Genomic DNA, 21236 nt, shown 5'->3' on the forward strand with positions numbered 1-21236 from the left:
AGTTCTGACCTTCTCATATGAAACCTTACAAGACCTGGGGTAGGAAGAGATTGTTCTGGAAGTCGTAGGAATATGAACTGTATTTTAACAAACAGAATACAGTATGGAAATTTATCACCCTTCTAGAATATTTATTTCAGACAAATTTTTATCATTTGTTCATTTATTTCATAAGATCCACGAGTAGGGAACCTCATTAGACATTGCTCTGAGTATATGGTCTGAGTTTGCAGTACCTCTTGTGCCTCCATTAGATTTATTAGGTCCTTGATAGATAAATCAGGGAATAACTAGATGGATTCATTTTTTAAAGACATGAAAGAGTGATACTATACATACTCCACCTTAAAGGTCAACCTAGAGTATCATTATTTTTAATGAATGTATAATTTTTAAATTTCATGTTTATTTTTCCTAAGCTTTTACACTATATTGCTTAATTTCAGCTTTGAATGATATGATAAAAGAGTTTATCTCCATGGGAAGTTTGGTTGCACTGATTGCCACAAGTCAGTCTCAACAATCTCTACATCCTTTACTTGTTTCTGCTCAAGGAGTTCACATATTTCAGTGCATCCAACACATTCAGCCTCCTAATCAGGTAATACACTACTTGTAAGGATTATTGAATTAGGTCCCTTTTCTAGAAATTATTTTTCAATTTTATTAGTAATTTGTGGCTTTAAACTTATGCTTCTATTAATGATCTTAAGGATATGTAAGTCAACATTTGGTGCATGTTGTGCTAGAGGCATAATTATAATTTATAGCCACCTGAAATGTTAGTATGCACTTTCCAAGAAAATGACTTTTTTGAAAATGGTATTTCTTTGAATGAGAAAAAACAGAGAGAAATAGATAGATGGCTTTTAAACACTTCATTAATTAAATTTTTTTTTTCCACCATCACATAATGGCACTTAGTCCCCTTTGGGAACTCATGAGGGTTTTAGTAGCACTGAGCTGAAAGAAGTATGTTCCAGGACTGGCAAACATATTTTAAATTCTTAAAAAATTTCACCTAGCATCTACCCTAAATATTCAGACCCTATGCAAGTTAACTGCTATTGAAGAACAAAGGTATTATATCTATTATTAAGGATAATAGAATGGTATTTGAGATATTGGTCACTGAATATGTTTTTAGAAATAAGTTTTATAGGAACCAAAAAAAAATTATTAAAGGAACCATGTATTACTAAAAATGCTTCTTATTGGAGAAAGAAATGACAATCATTTATTAATGTGATTTTTTTACAACCTTATTGAGATATAATTTAAGTACAACAAATTCACATAAAGTGTATAATTTGATCAGTTTTAACATATGTAGATGCCATGAAACCATCACCACAATTAAGGAAACAAACATTTTCATCACTCCAGGCCTTTTTACTACCCATCCCTCCCCCACTCCATCCCCAGACAACTACCAATGTACTTTCTGTCACTATAGATTTGTCAACTTGATTTTCTCCAAATATACGTTCTAAAATATACAGTTGAATAAAATTGGAAATTTGAATTTTGTGCTTTTCTTTAGGAACAAAGATGTGAAATTCTGTGTAATGTAATAAAAAATAAACTGGACTGTGATATAAACAAGTTCACCGATCTTGACCTGCAGCATGTAGCTAAAGAAACTGGAGGGTTTGTGGCTAGAGATTTTACGGTACTTGTGGATCGAGCCATACATTCTCGACTCTCTCGTCAGAGTATATCCACCAGAGAAAGTATGTTTTACTATTAAAACCTGAACTTGGAATCTTCTTTCTATTATGGAGAAATGTAATTGTAGTAAGACAAGAATTAAATATATTCCATTGTAGTATTTGAATAAGCAGTTGAGTAGAAAATTAGTGTTTCCAGCTAAAATGATGGCATATTTTGAAAATTCATATAGTGAAATATAACAACTAAAAGAAATTTTGTTTATTTTTAAACAGAATTAGTTTTAACAACATTGGACTTCCAAAAGGCTCTCCATGGATTTATTCCTGCGTCTTTGCGAAGTGTCAACCTGCATAAACCTAGAGACCTGGGTTGGGACAAGATTGGTGGGTTACATGAAGTTAGGCAGATACTCATGGATACTATCCAGTTACCTGCCAAGGTATGTTTAAAAAAAAAAGAAGAAAAAGTGAATACTTACTCCCAGAAGAACCACTGTATTATTGGCTTTGGCTTTATGTGTTAGCTTGCCCAATCTCCATGTGAGTCAACAAGTGTTTACTGACACTATTTAGGTATCTAAATAAATAAATATCTGATACTATTTTAGGTACTTTAACAAATTTTTATTTTATTAATTAATTTTTTATTAGAGTTGAGACCTCACTGTCATTTAGGCTGGAGTGCAGGGGCACACTCACAGCTCACTGCAACCTTGAACTCCTGGGCTCAAGCAATCCTCCTGCCTCAGCCTGCCCAGTAGCTAGAACTACAGGCATGAACCAACATGCCCGGCTAACTCTTTAATTTTTGTAGAGGCAGAGTCTCGCTATGTTGCCCAGGCTGACAGATTTTAATGTGTATGATGCAGTCTTTGACCATAAGAAACTTATAGAAAGCTGAGGTGATAGTTACAGTAAATACATTTTGATGTATAATTCTGTTTGCTTTAATCATTCAAATTGTAGTAAAACAAGATGAACTGTCTGCTGCGATTTGAGCAGAAATGGATAGGAATAAACTAGGAGGTAGAAGAGTTATCAAGGTTAACAGGACTGATGGGCGAAGCTAGATTTCCAGACCTGGGATGAAAAGCAGAGTTGGCAGGTATAGACGAGGCAGATAGCAGGATAAAGGAGACAAATGTAGATTGTTCTTCAGAAGATCAGATGGTAGAGTCTAGGAGGTAGTGTGTTTTAATCAGAAATCTGAGAGGCAAAGATCATTGCATAAGATCAGGGACCCGTGCAAAGGAGTGAGAAAAAAAATATGGGTAAGGACCCTGGGTTTCATGTAACTGCATGGCAACTCCTGGGAACAGTGGCCACTGGAGCCTGGGACATGCTGATTGCAGCCCAGGACTATTAAAACCAGTGTGAGAGAACATGGGCATGGAAGTACTAGCTAGCAGGATCATGATCCCAATGCTGGGATTGGGTGGGCATCGAGCATTAGTACATGGAGATTCAGTACATCCAGATACAGTACATGGAGACTATATGCGTAACTGCTGTCTGGGCTTCTTTCAGATTAGAGCAGAAGTAGAGGTGAGTGGGAATATTCTCAATAGAGGGAACTAAATAGGCATACCTAATAAAGGAGACCAGGATATTGCTGACAGTAGCCTCATGTTTGGCTCACCTGTTCAAAAAGTCTCTTGTTCTCGAGCAGTGGTGCTTTAAAAGGTAATTTGAGAAGCAGTCGATTATTTGTTCAGCCTGGAGACTCTTGGGATATTTTACTATCTTTGATTGAAGAGATTTGAATGTACACAGCCCTCATAACTTGCCCCATGAAGCATATCTGTGAAAGGCACTATACTTGTTAAAAGATTGGTTTGTACTTTTAAAATGCAGTACTTTTAATAAAACAGGAAAAATAGAAAGAAGTTCTGATGCAGTTATATGCATTTTATATAGAATGTGTTCTTAATTGGAAAAAATTTGTAGTAGTTCCTTTGAGTTCATTTATAGTTTTTAGTAGGAATTTTATTTTCTACTGTTGTACTTGCTGTTACTGAAGAAAGGTGGTGGTGATTACTATCTGAATATTTTTTTCTATACATTGATCTTTAGCTGCTACTTAGTCATTTCTGTTTAGACTTGGGCTCTTTTTCATTTTTTTTTTTTGTTTTGTTTCTCAGTATCCAGAATTATTTGCAAACTTGCCCATACGACAAAGAACAGGAATACTGTTGTACGGTCCGCCTGGAACAGGAAAAACTTTACTAGCTGGGGTAATTGCACGAGAGAGTAGAATGAATTTTATAAGTGTCAAGGTATGTTGTCCACTTCTTTTTTCATTGAGGCAAAATTTACATAAATGCAGTTAGCCATTTTAAAGTGTACAATTCACTGACATTTAGTGCATTCACAATGCTATGCAACCACCACCTCTTTCTAATTTCAAAACCTTTTCATTCCATTCCTTCTTCCGCTCATCCCCTGGCAACCATTAATCTGCTTTTTGTCTCTGTGGATTTGCCTTTTCTGTATATTTCATATAAAAGGAATCATGCAGTATGTCACCTTTTGTGTCTGGCTTCTTTCACTTATGTAAAGTTTTCATGGTTCATCCAGGTAATAGCATGTATCAGTACTTCATTCCTTTGCATGACTGAATAATGTTACCATACTTTGTTTATCCACTTATCAGTGGTGAACATTTGAATTGTTTCTACCTTTTGACTATTATGAATAATGTTGCTGTAAGTATTCATGTACAGATTTCTCCATGGACATGTTTTTATTTCTCTTGGGCATAAACTGAGGAGTGGAATTGTTGGGTCTTAGGGTAATTCTCTAACTTTTCAAAGAGCCACCAAACTGTCTTTCACACCAACTGCATCATTCCCACTAGCAATGTGGGGGGTTCCTGATTCTCCACATCTTTACCAACACCATTATGTTTGTCGATTGTGGGCTAGTCTCACGTTTGGAAAGCTGGAACAGCGATCCATCTATTAAAAGTTGTGTGCGACTGGGTGTGGTGGCTCACACCTGTAATCCCAGCACTTTGGGAGGCCGAGGCGGGCGGATCACAAGGTCAGGAGATCGAGACCATCTTGGCTAACACGGTGAAACCCCGTCTCTACTAAAAATACAAAAACTTAGCCAGGCGTGGTAGCGGGTGCCTGTAGTCCCCACTACTCGGGAGGCTGAGGCAGGAGAATAGCGCGTGAACCCGGGAGGCGGAGCTTGCAGTGAGCCGAGATCGCGCCACTGTACTCCAGCCTGGGCAACAGGGCGTGACTCCGTCTCAAAAAAAAAAAAAAAAAAAAGTTGTGTGACATTGAGTAATGAGCCACCTCTCTCGTAGGGCTTATTATGGTCTTGCTTAAGGCAAATCTTCATGCATTGTAAACAGAATTATACATAAATACTCAGATAAAAGGGCAAACTATTCTTAAAGGGAGTAGACAACTAGAGGCTGGAGACCATACTGAGGTTTTCGTGGTTCTGTTACTTTTGACTATATCTCACCCTTGCTTGTGTCAAAGTGAGACTAGGTCTAAGTTTTTTTCAGGTATAAGGTGAGTGTGGTAATTAAGAGGCATGCTAGCAGATCATTTTGGGTAATGCTTCACAGTTCACCACGGGTGTGTCATTGTGGTCGCAGATCCAGTATCTTAGCTGTATAGTTTCAGTACATCAGCAATATTAGTTTAACAAAGGGCAATTAGATTCCAAGACAAAGGAATCATGTATTATTCTAGCCTTACTCAAACTTGATTTATAAATCAGTTTAGTAATTTATTTATTTTTTTCTATATTTATTTTCATTTTTTTGAGATGGAGTCTCACTCTATTGACCAGGCTGGAGTGTACTGATGCAATCTTGGCTTACTGCAACCTCCGCCTCCTGGGTTCAAGCTATTCTCCTGCCTCAGCCTCCCGAGTAGCTGGGGTTACAGGCTAATTTTTGTATTTTTAGTAGAGACAGGATTTCACCATGTTGGCCAGGCTGGTTTTGAACTCCTGACCTCAAGTGATCTGCCCGCCTTGGCCTCCCAAAGTGCTGGGATTACAGGTGTGAGTCACAGCGCCCAGCTCAGTTTTGTAATGTATAACTGGGTTTTACCCAGTTGTAAATTACTCTTTTATCATGTTTTTTTGTGAACTGGCAATGATGGAGAAACACTAAAAGTGCCAGGCTGTTGCCTTGTTCCTGTTATTTGCCTTAGTTCTTTTTTTTTTTTTTTTCTGAGACTGAGTCTTGCTGTGTTACCAGGCTGGAGTGGGGTGGCGTGATCTCGGCTCACTGCCACCTCCGCCTCCTGGGTTCAAGTGATTCCTGCCTCAGCCTCCCGACTAGCTGGGATTACAGGCTCCTGCCACCGCACCTGGTGAATTTTTTTTGTATTTTTAGTAGAGACGGGATTTTACCATGTTGGCCAGGCTGGTCTTGACCTCCTGACCTCGTGATCCACCCGCCTCGGCTTCCCAAAGTGCTGGGATTACAGGTGAGAGCCACCATACCCGGCCTTGCTTTAGTTATTTCTTGTTGCCTCCTCTAGTCCTATAGTTCTCTGACTGTACTGAGGAAATGTAATTAAATATTATTACGTTAATAGATATCTATGTGGTTGAATATTAGAAATTCCTTATTTTGGTCACATATCCTGATCAGTAGTTGGTCTTTTGGAGATAGTGATTTTTCACTACAGATTTCTTTAGGACCTATTCAGTTTTTTTTAAAAGATTCCAATTTAAGGAAAGACTATTCTTATTATTGATTTTGCTATATGCAGGGAAGTTTATTTCGAAAGGTTTTTCAGTTGGCTTTTAGGGAAGATTATATATTCTCTTTTTTTTTTTTTTTGGCCTTTTCCCACGTTCTAAAAATGATATATTCTTTAAATCCTGTGCAAATACATTGTTTCAGTAATTGAAGATGCTGATTAAAGTCATATCTCTACACATTTTTTAAATTTTAGATGGAACTTTGTCCCTTCTTCAACCATTCACTTATTCACTTGAAAAAAATTATTTATCTAATACTTACGTGGCAGACACTGTTTCTGGCACAAGGGATTCAGCAGTGAACAAAACTGCCTTTTTGGAGTTTACATTCTACTAGTGGAGAGTGACAATAAGCAGATAGACACATTCAGTATATAATCCACTGTCAGATGGTGATGGTAAGTCCTATGTAGGAAGAAAAGCAGGGTAAGGAAGCTTAGAGTAAACTGGAGTGAGTCATAGATGGACTTGTCAGAAAAGGGTTTCTGAAGAGGTGGTATTTGAGCAGAGATCTAAATAAAATGAAGCAACAAGCCATGAGAATATCTGGGGGAAAATGTTCTGGGCAGAAGAAACACCAAGCATAGAACTTGTGGTATGTTATTTATTCTAGCACACATTAATTTTAAAAATGTATAAAAGACATCTATTTAATCATATGAAAGATTTCCATGATTCATTTAGTCAGAAACCAAATTTGTATTTTCTTTTTAAATAATTTTATCTCAACTCTAATTTTATTTTACCCATAGGGGCCAGAGTTACTCAGCAAATATATTGGAGCAAGTGAACAAGCTGTTCGGGATATTTTTATTAGGTTGGTTCCCTATTAATGTTTTTAAAGTAACTGACTCTGTTATTATTTATCAATCAATGCTTTTTTTGGTCTTGTTTTTTGAAGAACTGATATTTGAAACCTGTGGTTTATGTGAATTATTAATAAGCTAGAGAACATGGATTCTCTATTTCACCAAATACTACAAAATATTTTAGATATTAAATTTTGGAAATCATTTGGTTTTGTATTTACAATAGAAATACTCCTCAAAGTGGAATCGAAATGGTTATTCAAAGAAATCTCAGAGTAGATTCTTATATGAAGCAAATAATTGCCCCTAATTTATCTCTAAATTTTCTAAGTTCTAAATTCTTTTTTCCCCCAGTCTCTAATTTATCTCTTATAAATCAAGATTCCATCTGGCCAATTTAATTTCAGTGAATGTAACTATTTTGCATATATTAAAAAAACTGCATATGAATATAGAAGATGGTATGTAAGGATTAAAATAATTATTCAAATGTGATAGCATTATGGGGAGTTTTAAAATAAAAGTTACTGTTTTATTCTTCCAAAAATTTTATTATAAAATGTACAGTTAAGAGTATATAAAATACTTATGCATCTTAAGGAAGGATAATAAAATGAATACTTCATGTATTCACCACCCAGTTTACCAGGAAAAAGCATAAACAAAATAAACCTCTTCTACGTAATTCCTGGGTTAAAGAGAGGTTATAGTGGAAAATATTTGGGAGCAAATGATAATGAAAATACTATCCATTAAAATTGTTAGTTGTTGCAAAACTGATTTCAAGGAAAATTTATAGCCTTAAATGTTTAGAAAAGAAAAAAGGTTGAAAGTTAACCACTTATGTATCTATCTCATGAAATTAGGAAAATTATAGATATACACTAAAAAATAGGTTAAAAGGGAAATAATAAAGATAAGAATGAAGTTTAATGAAACACAAAACAGAGAAGCTCACAAAGCCAAAATTTATTTTTTGAACACTGAGTACAATTGACAAATCTCTAGCAAGTTTGATTAAGAAAAAAAAAAAAGCATGAATAAGCAATTTTAGGGATAAAAAGGGAACCATAACTAAAGATATCCCAGAAATGTAAAAGATAATAAGGGAATATTATGAAAATATTTATGACAATACATTTGAAAACTTAGGTGACATAGACAAAAATAAAATTGACCAAAATTGAACCAAAAAGAAATAAAATCTGAGTAGTCCTATAACTTAGTAAAAAAATTGAGTTAGAAAAGTTAAAAAAATCTTTACACAAATCAAACATCAGACTCAGTTTTCTAGGAGAGTTCTGCCAAACATGCAAATAGCAGATAATTCTGGTCTATTTTTGGCCCCAGAAGATATATTTTACTTGCCGTGCGTTTAATGAGATAGCTGTTGGGTTTTTTAATCACCATGACAGGTGTTTTATATTAGGTGTTATTCTCCAGACATCTAGTCCACCTGTTGCCAGAGAGGGAATTAATATTCACTTCTTTAGAATTAAAATTTGTTAATAAATTAATAAAACTAAAAGTCAAAGTTCAAATTATTAGAAAAGTAAAAGAAAATATATTTTTTGGAGGCCGAGACGGGCGGATCACGAGGTCAGGAGATCGAGACCATCCTGACTAACACAGTGAAACCCTGTCTCTACTAAAAATACAAAAAAAATTACCCAGGCGCTGTGGCAGGCACCTGTAGTCCCAGCTACACGGGAGGCTGAGGCAGGAGAATGGCATGAACCCGGGAGGCGGAGCTTGCAGTGAGTGGAGATCGCGCCACTGCACTCCAGCCTGGGCGACAGAGAGACTCCGTCTCAAAGACTAAATAAATAAATAAATAAATAAATAAATAAATAAATAAGAAAATATATTTTTTTAATAGAGAGCCCTTACAAAACAGTACCAGCATAATGAGCTTTCCAAATTTTGAATGGGTAAAAGAAATGAATAGGCATTTCACAAAAGAAGTAAGGGTGGCCAATAAGTATATATTAATATAAAAATGGTTACTTGTAATAGAAATCAAACAAGTGTTTGACTTATTGACCAAGAGTCAGATTCTTGTTTTGATCCCCGTTAGTCTATCCAGAAGGCATGGGTCTTAATAAACACCTTGACCTCAGCAGTTTACTGAATACGAGGGCAATTTCATATACCTTGCCTTCTTTAAGGGTTTGTTGTAAAGATTAAAATAAGTACATAAATATATATAAATACATTTATATGTGTTTATATGTAAATACATACAACTTGCCTTCTTTAAGGGTTTGTTGTAAACATTAAAAGAAGTACATAAATATATAAATGCATAAATTCATTCATATATATATATGAAATCACTTTGCAAACTATGAAGCCTGATTCAAATATGAAATGTTGTTTGTTTTTCCCAGAGCACAGGCTGCAAAGCCCTGCATTCTTTTCTTTGATGAATTTGAATCCATTGCTCCTCGGCGGGGTCATGATAATACAGGAGTTACAGACCGAGTCGTTAACCAGTTGCTGACTCAGTTGGATGGAGTAGAAGGCTTACAGGGTAATAATTATAAATACAGAAATAGAATGTTATAACAAAATGTCATCATGTCATCAGATTTTAGTAAAAAAATGTTCTTTTTTCCTCTAGGTGTTTATGTATTGGCTGCGACTAGTCGCCCTGACTTGATTGACCCTGCCCTGCTTAGGCCTGGTCGACTAGATAAATGTGTATACTGTCCTCCTCCTGATCAGGTGACAATTTCATATTTAGAGTCCAAAACCCAACAAATGCTACACTCTTTCCTTGTGAGCTTTACTTCTGCCAGGTAATGGCAATTGTCCTTAGAAGATCAGCTTTCTTAGGGAAAAGCTTTAGCCACTGTTTGCTCAAAGCATAAAAAGATTCTGAATTAGATGCAAAGCCTTTCTTTGGCCCAGTGCAAGTCTGAAAACTTTGTAATCCTTCTGTGTTAGCTGATTGGGGGAAAAAAATGCAAGAAACCTAAAGTATTATATTTTCACATTCTCTTCTGTTCAATGATTACATCCATTATCCTGTCAAAAAAAACTCTGATACAGAATCAAGCATGTGAATCATAAGCATGTAAGCAGGTTTCATAGAGATAATTTTTCAACTCTTCCTAGTCCTGTGTTGTTCCAACTGCTATTCTCCAATTTAGAAGCAAGCAAATAAATGAATGAAAGAACAGATAGACAAATAAATAGTCAAAGGTATAAAGTATCTGAATATATGTTACATGTAGGTATTATTGAAATTATTTAGATTTTCCTTTTGAAATCCCTTCTTGGCACACTTGCCTAAATCTAGAAAATAACCACTGTGTGAATAAGAAATTACTTACACTGAATATTTTGTAGGTTTTTGCTTTTTTCTTTTTCAGACAAGGTCTCACTTTGTCACCCAGGCTGGAGTGCGGTGGTACGATCACAACTCACTGCAGCCTCTGTGTCCCAGGCTCAAGCAATCTTCCTACCTCAGCTTCCCGAGTAGCTGGGACCACAGGCGCACGCTACCATGCCCAGATAATTTTATTTTTAATTTTTGTGTAGAGATGGGGTCTCCCTGTGTTGCCCAGGCTGTTCTTGAACTCCAGGGCTCAAGTGATCCTCCCATCTCAACCTCCCAAAGTATTGGGATTACAGGTGTGAGCCACCATGCCCAGCCTTAAGAGTGGTGATTTTCATTCATTTTCCTACATACATTATTTCTGTTGGGGAAAAAGTTCCAAGGAAGATAAATAGTAGGCTGTTGGTACATTTCGCAACTTATTTATAAAGCTTTTTTAGATATAAGGTTAATTTATGAAGAAAATCATAAGACACACAATTTAATATAATATTTTTAATATTTTTTATTTGTTAAATAAATTTTTCTCCCTTCAGGTGTCACGTCTCGAAATTTTAAATGTCCTCAGTGACTCTCTACCTCTGGCAGATGATGTTGACCTTCAGCATGTAGCATCTGTAACCGACTCCTTTACTGGAGCTGATCTGAAAGCTTTACTTTACAATGCCCAATTGGAGGCCTTACATGGAATGCTGCTCTCAAGTGGACTCCAGGCAAGTTATATGAGGAAGTTGTTATGACATTTTGAGTGGTAAGAGAAGTACAATGTCAAAATTTCAACCTTAAAAAAATGCTATTTTTTAAACAACTTTGGTAAAACTGTATAGAAGTGTAAGTTTACCTTTAGTTGAATGTTCCATAGTTGGAATATGGGTTTTGCAGAGAATTTATAATTATGAAGAGTTTGGTGTCTGTTTCTTTAACATTACCTTAATATTGGCAAAAACATGTTGGTGTTTGCAAGGATATTATTTAAATTAGGATACCATGAATTAAATACTACAAACTGAAAAATAATTAGAGTTTTTAGTTTTTTTGTACTTTAACTTCTAAAAAATAATTAGTTAAAGCTGTTGTTTTGAAGCTCAAATTGTCCCAATCTGGCCAATAGGAGCCCCTTTTGTATGGCTCCTATATCTTTATGACATGTCCTCATCATTCTTGAATCACTTCCTCACTTCCAGATACAGTAAGTTATTCTTGGCCAGGTGCAGTGGCTCACATCTGTAATCCCAGCACTTTGGCAGGCCAAGGCAGGAGGATCATTTGAGCCTAGTTTGAGACCAAACTATGGTTACACAAACTACACCCATTATGGACAACAGAATGGGACTTGTCTCTATGAAAAATTTAAAAATCAGCTGGCCATGGTGGTGCACACCTGTAGTCCTAGCTACTCGGGAAAGGCTGAGGCAGGAGGATCACTTGAGGAAGTCCAGGATGCAGTGAGCCATGATTGTGCCACTACACTCCAGCATGGATGACAGAGTGAGACCCTGCCCCCCAAAAAGAAAAATATTCTTGGTTTATCTTGTGCTTTCTGTATCCCAACCTTAGCATCAGCCTTTTCTCTAAAGATAGTATTATGATTTTAATATTTACAGTAGACATTTGAACTGTTACATTATAGACTTTACCATATATTTTCTAGGAAGGATTATTCTATTACTCTTCTTTACCACATTTGGTTGGAATGTCTACAGAGCCTACAGTTTCTAAATCAGATACTCCCTAAGTTTTTGCTATTTTGGCAAGCCATTGAAGTTCTCCCCTCTCCCTTTACTACCAGAAAGGTGTGTATTTGTAGAGCTCTCTATAATGAGAAAGCACTCTATAACATGTTGATTCATCATTTTGGAGTAGAAAAGTATGAATGGAATGTCAGAGACATAAAAATAAAGCCCAGAGGTCTGAGTCTTAGCTCCATTACAGACTTTCTTGGGGGATGGTTGGTAAATTATCTCCACATTCTATGTTATCTTTATATTTTAAGAGTTAAATTTTTACCATGTGCCTCAAAACCATTAGAGAATTAATGAGTTTTTTGAAAAATGCTTCTAAGTTTCTTGTATTGCTCTGATAGAATGCTATGTTATTATTTATTTCTGAGACTAAAATTGTTTACATCTTTAAACTGGTTGTCCTTTTGTGTATTTTAGGATGGAAGTTCCAGCTCTGATAGTGACCTAAGTCTGTCTTCAATGGTCTTTCTTAACCATAGCAGTGGCTCTGACGATTCAGCTGGAGATGGAGAATGTGGCTTAGATCAGTCCCTTGTTTCCTTAGAGATGTCCGAGATCCTTCCAGATGAATCAAAATTCAATATGTACCGGCTCTACTTTGGAAGCTCTTATGAATCAGAACTTGGAAATGGAACCTCTTCTGATTTGGTATCTTGTGCAGTCGTCATTATGCAGTTCTGAAATATAAAGCTACATGTTGGTGTAAAGTTGGAGTGATTTCTCTCCTAACCAGCCCCACATATTCTTCCTGGTTGGTTGGTTCTTCAGTAAAATAGTTTTGTTTCTTGCTTACACTAATTGGTAATTTGCATTCCTTGTTAAGATTTTTAAGACAGGGCTGGGAGCAAGGAACCAAAGTCATGCGTGGTTGTGATTACCTTTGGTTTCTTTGAGGTTTCTCTCTCTTACCTAGTGATTTTAAAATATCTTTAGGAGCAGTTCCATTTTATAGTAAACTTAAATTCTATTATCATGAACAGTTGAGGATAATGAATAATTTGATACAGTAATGTAAGAAATTCCTGAAATCAAAATATTATCTGTGATACTTTTGCTGCAAAGTGTAAGCACAGTGAAGGGTGCTAATAATGTTTCAACAGGAAAGTGTTTTGATTAAATGTAGGCAGTATCACTGTTCTTCTACTAGCATTCAACATCTCTTCTCAAAAATAGTGGTTCACTGTAATTTTATTGGTACATGTAACATTTGTACATGTATTTGGTTATATGTTTCCTGGTTTTTTGTACACTTACTTTATTAATTTAGGCTTTTTTTTTTTTTTTTTTTTTTTTGAGACAGTCTCACTCTATCACCCAGACTAGAGTGCAGTGGCACAATTATGGGTCACTGCAGCCTTGACCTCCTGGGCTTAGGTGATTCTCCCACCTCAGCCCCCTGAGTAGCTGAGTATGCCACCATGCCCAGCTAATTTTTGTACTTTTTGTAGAGACGAGGTTTCACCATGTTGCCCAGGCTGGTCTCAAACTCCTGGGCTCAAGCGATCTGCCTGCCTTGACTTCCCAAAGTGCTAGGATTACAGGTGTGAGCCACTATACCTAGCCTAACTCAGACTTTAAAAATATAAAAGCAATTCATTTGTATTCCCAAGAATAGTAAAGTGGTGGTTTAATTTTAGTCTTTAATTCTGTTTATTTATTTATTCTATCTAGAAATGTCCCAGAAACTTAGTATAAATTTACTTTCTGAAAACAAAGAAACCTGTCCTTGGGCATTAGTGTGTTGGATTTAAGCAACAAAGTTAAAAAAAACCTACCCTGTGTTATGGCAATTTTCGCTCGATGGTGGTTCTATAACACAGGTATCAGTGAACCTTTATAGAAGAGGAACAACTTTTCAACTTGCTTAACTTCAGTTAATTAACATGTATACTTATCTATGTTAATGTCTTATTGCTTAAAATGTTTAATTTTTATCTTTGGTAAACACATAGTTTCTTCTCTCCCCGTCTTCCTTCCATCTTTCATTACTACAATTTACCACGCAGAGCTCACAGTGTCTCTCTGCACCAAGCTCCGTGACTCAGGATTTGCCTGGAGTTCCTGGGAAAGACCAGTTGTTTTCACAGCCTCCAGTGTTAAGGACAGCTTCACAAGAGGGTTGCCAAGAACTTACACAAGAACAAAGAGATCAACTGAGGGCAGATATCAGTATTATCAAAGGCAGATACCAGAGCCAAAGTGGAGTATGACTTTTTCCCCCTCATTATAATTGTTAAAACTTCTTAAAAATTGTTTCACCCTTTTGATATGTATTTCTTTGACTTATAAATGAGCTATATTTATAAACAAGGGACCAGAACACATTAACTCAGTCATGGTTATGTGCTTCCTTGCTTTCAGTGTTTCATTATCTTATAAGGAAGAGAATGTATGGTCTCTTGAAAAAACTGACAAAAAGAAATAACAATTGGACTACCATATTTTTTTTCACATCCCTAATTTAACTCTTTGTCAATTTCTTTTTTTACTTAAGGAGGATGAATCCATTAACCAACCAGGACCAATTAAAACCAGACTGGCTATTAGTCAGTCACATTTAATGACTGCACTTGGTCACACAAGACCATCCATTAGTGAAGACGACTGGAAGAATTTTGCTGAGCTGTAAGTAACAGATTCTGTTTTGGAAGTACAGCTACAATTATAAGTGACATAGTATTACACTTAAACCTTTAAAGTTTGTGTTTAAAATAAAAAAAATATTTTGAATATGTAAAAGCCAATTCAAAAATATGTGTCGTATTTGCATTTAAAAATACCAAAATTTCAGAAGTACAGAAGTCAAAATTGAGTTTTCATTAACCAGTTCATTTGATTATATTTGAATTATTCATAATAGACTCATTTAATTTTAGTAACTTTGGGCTGAGCGCAGTGGCTCATGCCTGTAATCCCAGCACTTTGGGAGGCCAAGGCAGGTGGATCACCTGAGGTCAGGAGTTCGAGGCCAACCTGACTAACATGGGGAAATCCCATTTCTACTAAAAATACAAAAATTAGCCGGGTGTGGTGGCATGCACCTATAGTCCCAGCTACTCAGGAGGCTGAGACAGGAGAATTGCTTGAACCCAGGAGGTGGAGGTTGCAGAGAGCCGAGATCGCACCACTGCACTCCAGCCTGGGTGACAGAGCAAGACTGTCTTGCTAAAAAAAAACAATTTAGTAACTTTGAAAAAATAAGGAAAATTAAAAGTTCAAAGTGATTCTAATGTCTAGTTTATAAAATTTTGTTATTAAAAACACCTGTTTTGCCTTCAAAATAATTTATATTAATATTTTATTGATCTCAAGAACATATAAATACATTCAAATTTATTCTTTTGTGGACCACATTTGTTACACATTGGATTTAAAGGATCCTTGCAATTGAGTTTATGACCACCTATGAATCTGAGACCCATGGACTGGGAAGCATTCTAGGTCAATGATTCAGTGTAATTCAATTTAAGAGATATTTATTCCTGGTCTTTAGAAGCTGCTGTCCTTTGTTATCTAATTTTGCAGTACTTTGGAGTATGTATGTATGTGTACATAAGTTAGTGCTATGTATTTATTAAAGAAGAATCAGAAAACAGAGGTAAGGAAAAACAAGGAAACAAATTTCCCTTAACCTCACCACCTCCCAAAGCATATCTGTTTATATGCTTATATATTTTTTCCTATTCTGATACGAACAGTCTGTACATATTGCTATATAGCAGTCCCCCTTTATCCACATACATCCTGAAAATTGTTTTACATTTTAAATGTTAATTACTTTATTGCTTTTAAATGTCATTTTATAGTGTAGCTATGCCACAATATCCAATTTTTAGACATTTAAATTGCTCCCAGTCAATGTGGTAATGAACATTCTTGCAGCTGAATATATGCACATATCTAACTGTTTCACTGGGATAGAGGTGGAATTGTTGCGTAACAGGGAGTTCACAATTTTTAAGGCTTTCGAAATGTATTGCCCAATTGCCTTCCAGAAATACTGTACAATATATATTTCAACAGCATTATGTGAGAGTGCCAGATATACTGCACCATCACAAACATTGTGTGTTGCAGTATTTTTCTAAACTTAGCCCTTTTGATTTTAAAAAAATGATATCTTAATAATTTACATTTATTTGATTAAAAGTATAGAAGTTACAATTTTTCATATTATTCATTGTCATTTGTATTTTATATTTTCTAACTTGTCTCTTCATCCCCTTTGCTCTGTTTTCTATTGGAATGCAACTTTATTTGTAAGAATTCTTTTTAATTTCTGCGACTGGCATTTTTTTTTCTAGTTTGTTATTTCCCGTTCATTTCTTTTGTGTTTGCCAACAATCCATTATCTTTTGTTTTATGATGGTAGTATTTACACATATTAAATTATCTCTTTCTTTTTTCAGATATGAAAGCTTTCAAAATCCAAAGAGGAGAAAAAATCAAAGTGGAACAATGTTTCGACCTGGACAGAAAGTAACTTTAGCATAAAATATACTTCCTTTTGGTTTTGTTTTGTTTTGTTTTTTGATGGTTTGTCCATATGTTGTAACAGGAAAAAAATGGTGTCTGTAAATTTCTTCTTAATTTAACAAATGTGGTTAATTTATAAAATCACAGATTGGTAAATGCTATAATTAGGTAATGATCAGGATTGAGATTAATACTGTAGTATAAATTAGGGCATTTATAACAGATTCCATATTTTATTTCCTATAAATAATATTAGCCAAATGGTGGAACTAATTTATTTCTTTTGAGGAAAACATAATAAAGAATGTAATTAAATTTAAATTTCTTGGAATTCCCAGTTGTATATTCATCATCTTTGTAGCATTTGACAAATTTTATGCTTAGCAGCTTCTTCACTGTTTTGAAATAAAATATTCTATTACCTACTGATACAATTATATGTTCTTTATAGATCAAAAATTGTGAAATTTACACATAATTCAAATACATTTAATTATCTGCTCAACCAGAAATGAAATCACATCCCCCTAATATACTACATCCAACTCCAAGCCCAAGATATTTAAATGACATCCATTCCTCTCCTAGTTCCAGTTATAATTTTATCTTGATATTCTCTCATATATGAACTAAATTATAAAGTTAGCCACCATCAATACAATCTGTGTATCTAATATCTAACTATATAGTAATGGGGTAAGGGAACAGCAAAAAAGAGAACATTAATCAAAATATACAGATAAGCCTGGGCAACACAGTGAGACCCCATCTCTTAAAAAAAAAAAAATTAGCCATGCATGATGGTGTGCTTCTAGTCCCAGATACTTGGGAGGCTGAGGCAGGAGGATCTCTTGATCCCAAGAGGTTCTGGTTCTAAACCAGCAAAGCTCAGAATCCCAGGGGATAGAAACAAAGACTTTGTGGATCACTAGGATAAAACTGAGAAGCACCACCCCCTAATGCACTTTGTTTCTCAGTTCTTTGATGACATCACTGAGCTGACATACCTGCCTTCTTTTCACCATAAAGTGAGTTTCATGATCAGAAGCAATGTCTATGGGATAGCATAACAATGTAAAAACCATTTAGTAAGTTCATGAAAGGTGGTGGTGGTAAAAGTTTGGAGAACATACAAAACAAATACAATTCCAAGGTGTGTCCCTTCCAGGAAGGACAAATTGCTACCTGCTCTGTGATAGAAGAGGATCAGATGTAATCAGCCTGCCATCAGACTTGGGCTGGTCTCTTCTGGGTGTGGGCTTGTCTGGTTGGTCACTGCTGCTGACAAGTAGGCTGTCAGTATAGCTGGGTTGTCATGTCAGCTGTGGTGAGGGGGAGGTCCACATTGTGGAGGCCACATCCCCGCAATCTTGGCCAATTTGACCATGAATCTTAAGCACTGGGGTGGCTGGAAAAGATGGCTGATTGACATCCATACAGAGGTCATCTTTTGACCACTTGATTAGTGTAAGTACTGAAGGCTTTTAACTGAGCATTCACACAGGACACAAATATTCTGATTCTTTGGGCCCATTCCAAGAACTCTGGGCATACTTTTCCTCCAGACCTCATACCCAGTTGTGTTCTTTCCAAATTTCTGGTCATCTGGTTACGTTATCAGCCACTATCTGTGAATCAGCATAGATTTTTATATCAGACATTTCTACCTCCTGACAGAATGGAGGAGATATGTTACTTAACAATACTGTTCCCTTGGAAGATTTCCTATCTCCACTATTTGTAAGGGCTACTCCCTCAATGTAGCAGTAATGCTTTCACTCTGATGGGTAAGTCACAGTGGAATTCTGGGTCTTCAGGAATTAGTGTTAGTGCATCCCCTGTGACCTGCACGTATACATCCAGATGGCCTGAAGTAACTGAAGTAACAAGGGAAAATGGCCTGTTCCTGCCTTAACTGATGACATTCCGCCATTGTGATTTGTTCCTGCCAAACCTTAACTGAGCAATTAACCTTGTGAAATTCCTTCTCCTGGCTCAAAACCTCCCCCACTGAGCACCTTGTGACCCCTGCCCCTGCCCGTAAGAGAAAACCCCCTTTGATTGTAATTTTCCACTACCCACCCAAATCCTATAAAATGGCCCCACACCTATCTCCCTTCATTGACTCCTTTTTCAGACTCAGCCCACCTGCACCCAGGTGAAATAAACAGCTTTGTTGCTCACACGAAGCCTGTTTGGTGGACTCTCTTCACACGGACGCATGTGACATTTGGTGCTGAAACCCGGGACAGGAGGACTCCTTTGGGAGACCAGTCCCCTGTCCTTGCCCTCACTCTGTGAGGACATCCACCTATGACCTTGGGTCCTCAGACCAACCAGCCCAAGGAACATCTCACCAGTTTCAAATCAGGTAAGTGGTCTTTTCACTCTCTTCTCCAGCCTCTCTTGCTACCCTTCATCTCCCTGTCCTTCCAATTCCACTTCTTTTTCCTCTCTAGTAGAGACAAAGGAGACACATTTTATCCATGGACCCAAAACTCCAGTGCCGATCACAGACTCGGGAAGACAGTCTTCCCTTGGTATTTAATCACTGTGGGGATGCCTGCCTGATTATTCACCCACACTCCACTGGTGTCTGATCACCGTGGGGACGCCTGCCTTGGTCATTCACCCACATTCCCTTGGTGGCAAATCAACTGCAGGAACGCCTGCTTTGGCTCCTCACCTACCCCCTTCTCCGTGTCTCTACCTTTCTCTAAACTTACCTCCTTCATTATGGGCAACCTTCCACCCTCCATTCCCCCTTCTTCACCCTTAACCTGTGTTCTTAAAAACCTAAAACCTCTTCAACTCACACCTGACCTAAAACCTAAATGCTTATTTTCTTCTGCAACACCACTTGGCCCCAATACAAACTTGATAATGGCTTAAATGGCCAGAAAATGGTACTTTCAATTTCTCCATCCTACAAGATCTAGATAATTTTTGTCAAAAAATGGGCAAATGGTCTGAGATGCCTGACGTCCAGGCATTCTTTTCCACATTGGTCCCTCCCTAGTCTTTGCTCCCAATGCGACTCATCCCAAATCTTTCTTCTTTCTCTCCTATCTGTTCCTTCAGTCTCCACCCCAAGCTCTGAGTCCTCTGAATCCTCCTTTTCTACAGACCCATCTGACCTCCCTCCTCCTCCTCAGGCTACTCTGAGCCAGACTGAGCCACGTCCCAATTCTTCCTCAGCCTTTGCTCCCCGACCCTATAATCCTTTTATCACCTCCCTTCCTCACACCCAGTCCGGCTTACAGTTTCGTTCCGTGATTAGCCCTCCCCGACCTGCCCGACAATTTCCTCTTAAAGAGGTGGCTGGAGCTGAAGGCATAGTCAAGGTTAATGTTCCTTTTTCTTTATCCGACCTCTTCCAAATCAGCATTTAGGCTCTTTTTCATCAAATATAAAAACCCAGCCCAGTTCATGGCCCTTTTGGCAACAACCCTTAGATGCTTTACAGCTGTAGACCCTGGAGGGTCAGAAGGCTGTCTTATTCTCAATATGCATTTTATTACCCAATCTGCTCCCAACATTAAATAAAGCTCCAAAAATTAAATTCCGGCCCTCAAACCCCACAACAGGACTTAATTAACCTCACCTTCAAGGTGTACAATAATAGACTAAAAGCAGCCAAGTAGCAACGTATTTGAGATGCAATTCCTTGCCTCCACTGTGAGAGAAACCCCAGCCACATCTCCAGCACACAAGAACTTAAAAATGCCTGAACCGCAGTGGCCAGGCGTTCCTCCAGGACCACCTCCCCCAGGATCTTGCTTCAAGTGCTGGAAATCTGGCCATTGGGACAAGGAATGCCTGCAGCCCGGGATTCCTCCTAAGTCATGTCCCATCTGTGCAGGACCCCACTGGAAATCAGACTGTACAACTCACCCAGCAGCCACTCCCAGAGTCCCTGGAACTCTGGTCCAAGGCTCTCTGACTCCTTCCCAGATCTTCTCGGCTTAGCGACTGAAGACTGATGCTGCCCGATTGCCTCAGAAGCCCCCTGGACAATCACGGACACCGAACTTCAGGTAATTCTCACAGTGGTGGGTAAGTCTATCCCCTGTTTAATCAAAACAGGGGCTACCCACTCCACATGACCTTCTTTTCAAGGGCCTGTTTCTCTTGTCCCCATAACTATTGTGGGTATTGATGGCCAAACTTCAAAACCCCTTAAAACTCCCCCACTCTGGTGCCAACTTGGACAACATTCTTTTATGCACTCTTTTTTAGTTGTCCCCACCTGCCCAGTTCCCTTATTAGGCCGAGACATTTTAATCAAATTATCTGCTTCCCTGACTATTCCTGGGCTACAGCCACATCTCATTGCTGCCCTTCTTCCCAACCCAAAGCCTCCTTCACATCTTCCTCTCGTATCCCCCGACCTTAACCCACAAGTATGGGACACCTCCACTCCCTCCCTGACAACCAATCACATGCCCATTAC

The 21236-nt window shown here is 37.4% G+C and overlaps 1 protein-coding gene and 1 long non-coding RNA gene across 6 annotated transcripts in view; one reads left to right on the top strand and one right to left on the bottom strand.

Annotated features, from left to right (window-relative positions):
• PEX1 (peroxisomal biogenesis factor 1) overlaps window positions 1-17212 on the top strand; it is a 42254-nt gene extending 25042 nt beyond the window's left edge. For 3 of the 5 annotated variants that reach the window (XM_007982165.3, XM_007982171.3, XM_007982168.3), the window contains 12 exons: window positions 447-601; window positions 1544-1733; window positions 1947-2113; window positions 3815-3949; window positions 7166-7230; window positions 9613-9755; window positions 9846-9949; window positions 11102-11278; window positions 12725-12955; window positions 14314-14511; window positions 14802-14932; window positions 16717-17212. In XM_007982165.3, the coding sequence (XP_007980356.3) occupies window positions 447-601; window positions 1544-1733; window positions 1947-2113; window positions 3815-3949; window positions 7166-7230; window positions 9613-9755; window positions 9846-9949; window positions 11102-11278; window positions 12725-12955; window positions 14314-14511; window positions 14802-14932; window positions 16717-16801 (1781 nt within the window). In that variant the 3' untranslated portion in view covers window positions 16802-17212. Of the gene's footprint in view, window positions 1-446; window positions 602-1543; window positions 1734-1946; window positions 2114-3814; window positions 3950-7165; window positions 7231-9612; window positions 9756-9845; window positions 9950-11101; window positions 11279-12724; window positions 13059-14313; window positions 14512-14801; window positions 14933-16716 lie in introns of those variants that run through there. The other 2 variants (XM_038004620.2, XR_005242411.2) reach the window with 2 other exon arrangements.
• On the bottom strand, window positions 11059-19134 carry LOC119626244 (uncharacterized). Its single transcript, XR_005242412.2, has 2 exons — window positions 17969-19134; window positions 11059-12984 (listed from the first exon to the last, which is right to left on the bottom strand). It is a non-coding gene; the product is annotated as an uncharacterized lncRNA (long non-coding RNA).
• Between the last annotated feature and the right edge of the window lie 2102 nt (window positions 19135-21236).

Source organism: Chlorocebus sabaeus, chromosome 21, assembly GCF_047675955.1.
Source record: "Chlorocebus sabaeus isolate Y175 chromosome 21, mChlSab1.0.hap1, whole genome shotgun sequence".
Taxonomy (NCBI): domain Eukaryota; kingdom Metazoa; phylum Chordata; class Mammalia; order Primates; family Cercopithecidae; genus Chlorocebus; species Chlorocebus sabaeus.